At 40.7% G+C, this 10,904-nt stretch overlaps 1 protein-coding gene across 3 annotated transcripts in view; it reads right to left on the bottom strand.

The window, feature by feature from the left end:
- Positions 1–785: 785 nt before the first annotated feature.
- The window catches only part of clockb (clock circadian regulator b), a 16,733-nt gene continuing 6,614 nt past the window's right edge, over positions 786–10,904 (bottom strand). For 2 of the 3 annotated variants that reach the window (XM_017035368.2, XM_008317042.3), the window contains exons 8-24: positions 10,784–10,873; positions 10,478–10,598; positions 9,950–10,063; positions 9,166–9,284; positions 8,889–8,971; positions 8,515–8,621; positions 8,260–8,407; positions 8,005–8,080; positions 7,450–7,594; positions 7,247–7,350; positions 6,969–7,100; positions 6,621–6,779; positions 5,616–5,807; positions 5,027–5,220; positions 4,740–4,869; positions 4,135–4,269; positions 786–3,668 (exon numbers count right to left, since the gene is read on the bottom strand). In XM_017035368.2, the coding sequence (XP_016890857.1) occupies positions 3,390–3,668; positions 4,135–4,269; positions 4,740–4,869; positions 5,027–5,220; positions 5,616–5,807; positions 6,621–6,779; positions 6,969–7,100; positions 7,247–7,350; positions 7,450–7,594; positions 8,005–8,080; positions 8,260–8,407; positions 8,515–8,621; positions 8,889–8,971; positions 9,166–9,284; positions 9,950–10,063; positions 10,478–10,598; positions 10,784–10,873 (2,328 nt within the window). In that variant the 3' untranslated portion in view covers positions 786–3,389. The remainder of the gene's footprint in view (positions 3,669–4,134; positions 4,270–4,739; positions 4,870–5,026; positions 5,221–5,615; positions 5,808–6,620; positions 6,780–6,968; positions 7,101–7,246; positions 7,351–7,449; positions 7,595–8,004; positions 8,081–8,259; positions 8,408–8,514; positions 8,622–8,888; positions 8,972–9,165; positions 9,285–9,949; positions 10,064–10,477; positions 10,599–10,783; positions 10,874–10,904) is intronic. The other variant, XM_008317043.3, reaches the window with a different exon arrangement.

Here is a 10,904-nt window from a genome sequence, read left to right as displayed (position 1 = left end):
CCTACCTGGGGTTTGAATTTTCACCTCATGTCTGTGGGTGGTCCAGATAATCCAGTTTCCTCCTCCCTCCCATGTCTCCGTGTGTCGTCCTGTGATAGAAAACCTTCCACTAATTGGCTCCAGACTTCCTAAAATGTAATGGGATTATAGAAGATGACAATTGTGCTAAAAATTTAAATGAGAATATAAAATTAAGTGCACAAAAATGAAAGAAAATAAGACAAAAAAAAAACAACCTTCAGAATGTGAGAGATCCATTTACCTGAACAGAGGTCTGTATTTGTCCAACACTACATCAGATACTCAGCCAGACGAGGGTCCCAGAGGATATTTGCAACTGTTAAAATTTATTTTCAAAATGACCAATAGGGCAGAGGGGGTTATAATAATATGGCAAACATTTTGTTTCAAAAATTGATTATTATAACATTTCTAACACCCGTAGATAAAAGAGCACAATTCAAGAGCAGGAAGAGGAGGAGGGAGGGGGTACATACAGTACATACAGTACAGGTGAGCATAGCACCATGTTACACTGAATACTGGTGAACTGAGTTGTGTGAACTCCTACATTTTACAACTAATTTAGAGGTGGAAACGTGATCCGTGTGAAGGGGCCCCACTGTCTTTGTTAGCGGCCTCTCATTTCTAACACCCTACACCTCACCCTTCCTCTCTCCCCTTCTCTCAGATGTTAGCAGAACATTTCCGCTGCTGAAAGCACAGGAACATTTTATTTTAATTGGTGTAACATTTAGATTCGTTTTTTGTACTATTTTTTTTTTAAACGATGCAAATCACATGAAAAAGATTGTACATTTGAATCTATGCATGGATTCTTTTTTTCGTTTTCTTTCCATCATAGACCCCTCGTTTTCCTTCATCACAAAGGTTCTCCATAATCAACAGTTACAACATCCACAAGTCTCCTCCAAACGCCTTTACATTCTTTGGGCTGGGTATCAGTGACACAAACTATAAAGATTTAACCATCACACCCCTTTGAGAGATGCTTCAGACATAAACTATTCTCTAGAGAATCTGTATTTGCTATGTGACGGGTGGAAGACCTGCTTTGAGCAGTAGGACCCTCAGCGTGAAGTCTCTTCACTATCTTTTTTTTTTTTGCCTCTGTAGAAACACCCCACACAGAGGCCTCTCACACCCACAGCTACTTTCTTCTATAACAGTTGCGATTCTGAGGTTCACTATTGCAGACTGGTCTGATGAGAAGATAATGAGAAAATGTTTCTCTGAGCAGTTTGTCATTGAACGACAACATCAACAGCGCCCTTCTTAGTCCGACAGGCGACCAATGCTCTGCATTGCCTGACATCCATTCTTTACACAAACACACACACACTTCTGTATGAAAATATAACAGGTTACAGTGACAATTACATGCACACAAACATATATACACACACACACACACGTCTCTCTCTCACACGTACTCTCATGTACTCAGCTGTCACACACACACACACACCTGGGCCACCAGAATACTGTGCCCAGCCACAGAAGAGGTTTCATGAATATTTCAATTACTACTTTATACTGCAATGCAAGAACTGATTGGCTATCTCCAGGGGAAAGAATACTGACCCCAAAGTGATACGAGAAGAATCAAGAAGAGGACGGACGGACGGACACACACACACACTCACACTCACACTCACGACAGGAGACCATATAAAACATTCTAAATGCTCCGCTGCCAACCACTTCACTCCCTCCAAACCAAAGCTTTTCTGTTTGATATGGCTTACAAGTGTAGTACAGGACTGGAGACCAAGTCCATTTTCTTTTCTCAAATGAACCCTGGTCCCAGTCCTGGTTTTGACTGCTGTTTGAGAACTGAGGGAAGTGAAAGAACGCTGAGTTTACAGAACAATGAGGTTTGCTGGTGCAATGAAGTCACTTGATTTCCAACTGAAAAGCTGACCAGGGTTGAATCCCATATATGATCGGACCTCTCTACACTCTTCCTTGTGAAGCGTGCCAACAACCACTTTTACTTCAGAAAGAAAACAAAAGACGAGCAGCTGTGGTTCAGGTTTGACTGGGAAGACGTCAAACCTTTTCTGTCATCTAGAAAGTCTTCCTCTGACCTTCGCAGCAACACTCTTCCTCCCTGGTTTGGTTCCAGACTGAGGCGGAAGCAAAACTGTCCACATTCCTGAGAATACTAGTACCATCCAGCAACTTCCAACCCTTACTAAGAGTCAATTTTGTAAGACACAGGGGGCGACAAACACACACAACCACAGATACGCTCATGCCAACAACACACACACATATACACAAGATTGTGTTCCCTAAAAGCACACCCACCCACACACACACACACACACACACACTCACTTTAGCTCACAGACTCACACCACAGATTTATAACAGCTAGGTCTCAATAGTGATTTTCTGTACACAACCACATCAAGTGCTAAAGTTTCAGGTTGAGGATATACTGTTTTGTAATGTATAGGGCTCTCTGTTAAAAAATAATCCCTTGTTATTTACACACACCCACACTTTTTATCGGGGTAATATTTTGTTGAAAAATATATACGCCTTAGAATAGTCTGCTTGAAAAACAAAACAAAACAACCATAATGGACTTTGTCATTGGCACTTGGAATCACTAAAACCCTGACACAAATTATCAAAATTATTAACCTTAATCACCTTCCTTGCCATCTGTAGAACCGCAAAGGTAAAAAGAGCCACTGTTGTCTTAAAGACTTGAATGCAACTTCCACACAAACTAGACCCAAGCCCAACCTTTTTTTTTCTTCTTCAACAAACTGACCGAGTTTTAAAGCCTTATCCTGGACTTTTGTTGTGTTTCTTCGAGGTTAAGTGGGAGGTTGGGGGGTGGGCGGAGTCTTTGCTCCTTTTTTGACCAGACGACAGCTGAAGAAAGTATAAATGTCATATTTTTTAAAAGCCACTATTAAAAGCTTACACAGTAAATTGTTCCATGCAGTCATATAAAATACTACATTTCTGTTTCTTGTTAAGCTATACTGGATATTTACACGTTGTCTTTACATCATACAGTTTCTTCTGTACAAGATGGGTCCACCCTGGTCCACCTTTGAGGAGTCTTTCGTTACCGTGGCAAAAAGGTGTTCTCTAGATTCTTTTTTTGTGGTTTCTACTGAGGCTGGAGGAAGGAAAATGTGATTCCAAGCTGCAGTGTTGCCATGGTGACAATCCCCCGTAAGTTCCGAGTGGACTTCTTCCTTTCTTTTTCCTATGGTTTATTTCGTTCCACTGGAGACAGGGTGGAAGAGCTCTGGTGCTCGGTTCGTGGCAGCCATGTGACCAGAGCAAACAGGTGTATGACTCCTTTAACAGTTTGAATGAGTGAACTTTTCCAGCAGACTTCACTGCGGTTGGCTGCTGATACTGTCAGTCCTGTGCGATGACGGAGCTTTCTGTTGTTTCTGCGGCTGTGGTTTCAGCTGCTGCTGGTGCCTCTGGTGGTGAGACTGTTGCTGCTGTTGCCTTTGCTGCTGCTGCTGTTGTTGTTGTTGTTGTTGTTGTTGCTGCTGCTGCTGCTGTTGCTGTTGCGTTGCCTGGGTAAATGTGCCCTGCTGTTGGAGAGGAAAAGCTGCCTGCAGAATCAGCTGGGTGGACTGGTTACTGTGGAGGAGACGAGTGCCCTGACGACAGAGAACAACAATTGAGCCGTAATGTCAAGTGGATTTTTCTAGTGAGTCTGAGACCATTTAAGGAAGGTCTTCATGAAAATTACAAATCTATTTTTCTGCACAGCCTCTATTTTGGTCTTAAAACTTCCACAGATGGAGGTTCTGTTGGATGTCGTTGACACCAGATCACAACCTGCGTTTTATCTGTCAATGAAGTTCCTTTCGTCCTTTCAGTTTTAAAAAGGTTTTATTGAGAAAAAAAAGAAAATCATCTAGACTTAAATAGTAAATGTTAAAGAAATTTTTTTATTGTCCATCAATGCAAATGATGGTAACATTTTTCAACTTAAGGTTTTAATATGAAAGCAGAACCACATGACAACCTCTCCTTCTTATAAGAATTTATAAAATATATAAAGTGATAGATTGTGCTAAAAATTAATAACAACTCAAGTGACATTCTGATCTTTACTCATACCTGTAAAAACTGCTGCTGTTGTTGCTGCCCCTGCTGGCCAGTCGGAGCCACGACAGTTGACTGGTTTTGACCGTCAGGTTGACCTTGAGCGGGCTGGGCTGGCTGCAGAGTCAGGGTCTGGGTCTGCCCCCCCTGCTAAAAAACAACACAGAGGTTAACCAAGACAAATCCTGGGGTAGAATAAATGATATTTAGTACAAAATAGAATTTTTTAATAGATAACATGCACCAGGTTGTTTTTTTGTTTTTTTACATATTTCGATGTTGCAGTTAATTCTGCAGAGTAGAATTAGTGAAAGACGTGAGTATTTCTTCATGTCTTTCAAGCCTTATTTTCTTCATTTTCTTACAGCCTCTATCTCTAACTATGTCCAAAATGAAGTAAAAGAACTGATGAAAAAAAAAATTTCATCCCTGGTTAAAAGTATTTTCAGAAGTAAAATAACTGATGAAAAAAAAATTTCATCCCTGGTTAAAAGCCTCACACTTTAACTACAGTCTTTTGGGACAGAACAGCTTCTCCCATGTTTGACATTACACTCAGCCCTGATCTCTGCACTGATCTGTTTCAATCATTTTTCTAGTCACATGACTGGGTTCTTTACCTGTTGACCACCAAAAGGGTTGTATGCAGTGACTACTTGGCCCATAAACATGGAGGTAGGCACCATGACAGCACCACACGCCATCGGAGCTGTCACCAGTTTGGTCACCAGCTGTTGCGCTGCCGGGAACCTGAGATAGACACGACATAACAACGAAGGAAAATATATTACAGTACAAATGTGTCGTACTGCATGCCAAGTCAAAGAGAACAGCTAAGTCACAACGGGTTCCTCTTTATATTGTGCAGTATTTATGTGAGCACATGCTCTGGGTGTCGTCTTCCTACCGGATCTGTCGATCCTGTGTGAATGTTGCCACAGTGGTGCCCTGCTGTGTGTTGTTCTGTGGGAGGCTGGTGCTAATTTGCAGCACATTGGGTTGACCTGGCTGTGAAATCATCATTGTGTTGTAGAGTGGAGCAGATACAGAGCCCTGGGTCTGAGGCTGATTCTGGGCAGTTTGCTGGGGCTGACGCTGGGCCTGAAAATAAACCAATATTACCTGAGCATTGAAAAAAAGGTGCCATTTATTTTAAACTGAACTGAAAAATAGATACTAAAAACAGTGAGGTAATTTTTTCTCACAGCCAGAAGGGGGAGACAGACCTTCTACAATGTTGGTTGAATATTTAATTAAAGCGGTACATATACATTTGAAAACAACAATGTATAAGGTTTACCATCCAGACAATTGATTAAATGATCACATGATTAAATGAACCAAAGAGCCTTACTGAGCACTGCTTTGTTATTGTTCTATGGCCAATTAAATCCTACAATTGAAAACAAAAAACAGCTTTACATACAAATGCAACCAGGGGATTTAGTTCTGACCTCAATTTGCATTTAAAAAAAAGCATGCTGTGTGTGTCCCACCTGTGTGAGAGTGTTGGGCTGCTGCTGCTGAGGCGTGGGTGCCTGCTGCTGAATAGTGAGCTGCTGATTTCCTGGATGGATGGCGTTCATTGTGGTTTGTTGAACCTGATTGGTCATAGAGGAGGGCTGCTGGACTGTGGCCACCTGAGGGAGCTGCACATTCATGGCTCCACCCTGCTGCTGCAGCAACATCTGTATGGTCAAAATAGCACATGTCAAACCACATGTGCATCAAGCAGGTATTTTTTAACAATTGTTTGAAGTTTTTACATATGTCCCTCACAGGAAAACAAAACAAACAAAGGGGCACAAACTAGCACTGACCCTGACAGTCAAAAAAGAGAAATGTCATTGAGAGTTTGTGATTAAATTTAAAAACAATGCTGACTCTCTATACAAATAGTCAAACCCACATTTTCATTTTCAGTGATCTGTATTTTTTTCCACATTCTCTTAAGAAAAGCTGGTTACACTATTATATTATTATCTAATAAATAAACAATGTGTTTCGTGTTGCACTTGTCAGATCATTAAATAAGGTAAAGAAACGAAGAGAATAAGGAACACAGTTTAAAACATGATCAAACCTTTAAAAAGAAACTGTACAAAAGTAGAGTACAAAAAAGATAACTGGTGCAGTTCAGCACAAAACTCAAAAGGGAGGCTACTCCAGGTTAACTTTAGTTACACCTTCCCAGCAGCTTAAACTTCTCTGAAGTCTGGTGCCAGCACTGTAGTAAAACCAAAAACGTGTGAGGATTAATTTACAGCTGTCACTAAACTTTAAATAGATGGTTTAGCCGTAGAGGCTGACACATTAACCGTGGAATAAAACCTCTCTGCTGTCAGGTTGCTAATTATGTACTCGCAGTGTGTGTAATGAACGGGCGACGGGGAAATGCTCTACAGCATAATAAAAAAAGGCTTCAAGCGTGAACTACTTTAGGAAGTCATGAGTATGTAGAACTGCTGCCGTCACAGTTCCTCCAGGCTTCTGCACCACACCTGTATGCCCTGTCCCTGCACTCTCTGCAGCTGCTCCTGAATGTGCCTCAGTTCCTCCTGCTGCCTTTGGATGTTGGCCTGGATCATTCTGGTCCTTTGCTCCAGCTGTTCCTTAAGGTGCTGCATTGCATTCACCTGTGCAGAGAACTCCATCACCGGCTGTGGGTGGAGAGAAAACATAACGTATTTTATAACTGTGCAGAAATAACCCTGGTGTGTGTGTGTTGTAGGCAACACCTACTGTCGATAAATCAGTGAGGTGGCAGCTCGTATTTTTAATTATTCATCAACTAACATTTTCCAATGACCAAATTGTTAAATTATAAAATATAAATGACTAAACTTTACCTGGACGCTTGGCTGTAGTTGTTGTGGTTGTTGTTGCTGCTGGTGTTGGTGGTGGTGTTGGTGTTGTGACATCATGTGTTGTGACATCATGGCTGGAGTCACACTCTGACCTGTGGTCTGAGAGCTCATTGACTGTAAAAACAAAGAATAAACAATTTAATGACAACTGGAATGTGGATTAACCCTTAATTCCCACCCATTTACCAAATAATTGTTATTCGCCACAAACAACGGCTTTGTTGGTCAGGTATAAATGCTGTGGACCAGAAATATCTCACCTGGCTGCTGATAGATGAGCGACGCTGTGGTGTCATCTCCATGGTGGAAGCTAGAGACTGTCGAGGAGGTGTGGCAGTGTCCATGTGTAGCTTTGAGGCTGTTGCTGCAGAGAAAGAACCAAAGGTAAACAATAATCTGGTTTAATCAAAAGTACATTTAACTGATTGTGTGCGCGTGTGTGTGTGTGTGTGCTTGTCCCTACAGGTGCAAGTGTTGTCAGAGACATGGGAAGAGGACTTCCGGGAACTTCGTGAGGACGTTGAGGGTGTTCGACTGTGGTCAAACCGTTCTAGCGCCTCCTTGAGGCTGGATGTATTCAGCTGTGACTCAGAGCCAGAGTCTTGACTCTACATGCAGAAATAAATGGGAAATAAATAGTCAACAATAAAATGTTAAATGTCGACTCTTTGACCAAGTGGCTATTGTTTGTTCTGGTTAAACATTAAACCGGAGGGAAAATACAATTCATCGCCATAATGGAAAAACATGTGCACTGTGCAAAACAATAACACAAACAGTGATAGTAGTAGTAATAAAAGGCACCAAGAACAGACTTCACACTTCCTCTTGTAGGAGCTTGTTTACACATATGAGCAGGTAGCCTTCATTGCAGAGGCCTTTCAACAATAGCAACAACAAGAACATTTCTTGCTTTAAAAAGGATGTGTTTTGTTAGTGCTTTAGTAACAAGGATCATACATATTTAAAAACCTGATCACGCCCACATAATTATTTGCAGTGGTTTCCAGTTTCTCACCTTATCCACAGTGACCTCGGGATTTGACTCCTCAATGCCCAGCTCTCTACGCTGCTCTGCTCTAACCTCTGCATAGCTGCATTTTAGAGAATAACACAGAGAGGGTCAGGATGCATATATAGAGCGAAACACTGGTCTAACAGAACAGTACAGACAATGCTGTGTTGTCAGTAAACAGACCTAAAGAAAGGGGGCAGTATTTCTTCGGTATTTATTACAATCATCTGGAAATAAGTGAGAAAGAGTAGTCTGTACCTGACAACTGTGTGTGTGCAGACAATAAACTCAGGTCTAGAGTTCCACTGGTGATAGGTTATGTAGTAATGAGTCTGCAGCCAGATCCACTGTTGACCTTTAGTCAGGAAACGGTAGTAGCAGGACTTCCCTTTACCATACTGCATTACTGAAAAGGACAAAGGTTGACGGTGACAAAAACGCAAATATATTAAAGACAAAAAAAGGTTTAAAAGTATTAGATAGATTAAAAAGTAAATATAATACTTCACTCACAGTGTTCATGACACTTTGCTAGTGTCTCCAGGTCATCCACGTGATAATAGTCATACCCTGATGTTCCCAAAACCTCAAAAGGCAGGTAGCCTATGATTGGAGGAGCTCTGAAGTTGAGAAAAAAAAGGTTTTACTCTAAGGAATACTGGAGTACTGCAGACAAATAATGAAGTGGAACAAAGAAGTACAGAAAATATTGCAGCAAAGTAAATAGTGTAAATGTGTGTTTTTTGGTAGTTTCTGTATTTAGGATAACTCTTCTGATCAGAAGGCTGTGTATTCCATGTATTCTCAAGGAAATAAAGTTCTATCTATCCATTTGAGTGCTGTGCATTTGCATGTTTAAAGTACAGGAAGCATTGCTGGTCGTTTACCTGTGGTCTAAAAAGAGGAACTTCCATTCTAAACTGTGCCTGGAGGTAAACTCCTCATTGGGCTCCTCCACTGTACACATCTCCTGCAAATATTTAAACAATTAGATCCACCACCTTGTCCACAGACATTGCAGTTTACATATGTAGTATGCTGTTGCCATATAGAAACAGGCATATTTTTTGTTTTGCATAAAATATCTTTTAAAAAAATATTCATAATGCATTTGGTATTATTCATAAAAAATATGTGTGTTTTGGGTGTGCTTTTGCTGTATACCTTGATGAACTGAGGTTTAGCCAGTCGGACTGTGGCTACAAAGCACACTTGGTCATCGAAGGCGGGCTGTAGTGACCGCTGCAACACTCCTGCCAGTCCATTCCTTGTCGCATTAGGAACTAAACAGCAGAAAGCACAGTGAGCAATGTTACATATTTGAGTCACTGCCATAAAAAGCACACCATCTCACGCAGGTCCGACAGCAAGGCTGTGGCTGAATCACACAAACATTATTTCACACAGAAAAACTTCATTTACAAAATGAAAAAAAAATATGTATATGTATGTATACCTATAATAATGATAATACATTTTGCTTTATAGGCGCCTATCACAATCACAACTCGTGCTTGAGTGCTTCAATGAGGGTGTGATGTGCTGACATCATCATGCTCTAGGTGTGTCATCAACTATTGTAGGATTAAAAGAAACCTAACAGAAACCCAGCTAGACAAAAAGAAAGCACAGCAGGTTTGCAGATGCGGGCAGATGGCTGTAAAAATAGGCCCAGTGTAAAGAGGTTGTGACACATTGTCAGGAACATACTTTGTTTTGTTTGTAGTGGAAAAGTGGTTTTAGATCGCGTGTGTCAAACTCGAAGCCTGTGGGCTGAATCATGCCCATCATATCTTTTTATGCAGCCAACCAGAGCTTCACAGTCTGTAATGTTCACTTGATTGGTTAAATGCAATGAGCAAACACTGTGAATGTATGGCAGGTAACCGACCGCAATTCTAATTTTAATCAAATGTACAGTTTCATTGAATACAATAGTATGACTCACCATTGTTGAGTGACTTGAAGTTGCCGATGAACTTCACATATTCGTAAACGGGAGGATCTTTAGGATCAATAGCCCCACGTAACATATGGCAGCAGAACTCCATGTGATTTTTATCTGGAGAGAATTCAAAACACAGCAACACAAAGCAAATATTTAACACACATTGGTAAAGACTGCAAAAATATAAGCCGCTAGCTTGCCAGTTGTTCAACTCAAAATTGGCTGAAGGCCAAGATAATTCTACCAAGATAATTCTAATAATACCTCACTAATTGCTTTCTAACTGACAAAAGATGATGAGATTTATAGCTAACAAAATTGGCTACAAAGCCTTTAAGTGTGGATCATTTGTAATCCTTCACAGAGACATAGTATAGGTAGAAATACAGTGTTACTTTCTGGCCTGACTTTATGAACAAATACAAATTAACATGAACTAAAGAGAAACATGCATGCAAGCATGTTATGTTTAAATGGTGTAAATATACAGACAAATAGCATTGGCTCATGTGAGTAGGTATAACTGACTTTTTAGGTAATCGGAGTTCAGGTTCTCTGTGTCAGAGGGATGTGTGGACAGAGCCTTGTACACGTCAGAGTGTTCACCAAGAGGCAGGAAATTCAGCAGGTTCTGATCCACCAAGTCAGCCTGAAGTAAGATGGTTACAAGCTTGAGAACACAGAACAAACCAATTCTGATAATTTCAACGTTTGTTGCATCCTGGTCTTTAATTTTCCCAACAGTTTGAGAAAGGTAACACAAAATAATATTTAAATAAATTATATTTTAGAGACAAACGCGATATTCTTTGTCATTGAATTTGTTATACTCACTGGTAGGTGTTCTAGTAGTGAGGTAACACTCTCGGAGATATAGAGGATGTTTCCATCAGTCATTATTGCTATAAAGAACCCATCCAGAGCCTGAGTGTAGAGACAAGAGTAGAATTAATGT

Source organism: Cynoglossus semilaevis, chromosome 9, assembly GCF_000523025.1.
Source record: "Cynoglossus semilaevis isolate Cse_v1.0 chromosome 9, Cse_v1.0, whole genome shotgun sequence".
Lineage (NCBI taxonomy): Eukaryota > Metazoa > Chordata > Actinopteri > Pleuronectiformes > Cynoglossidae > Cynoglossus > Cynoglossus semilaevis.
This window is presented reverse-complemented; position numbering and strand designations above follow the sequence as displayed.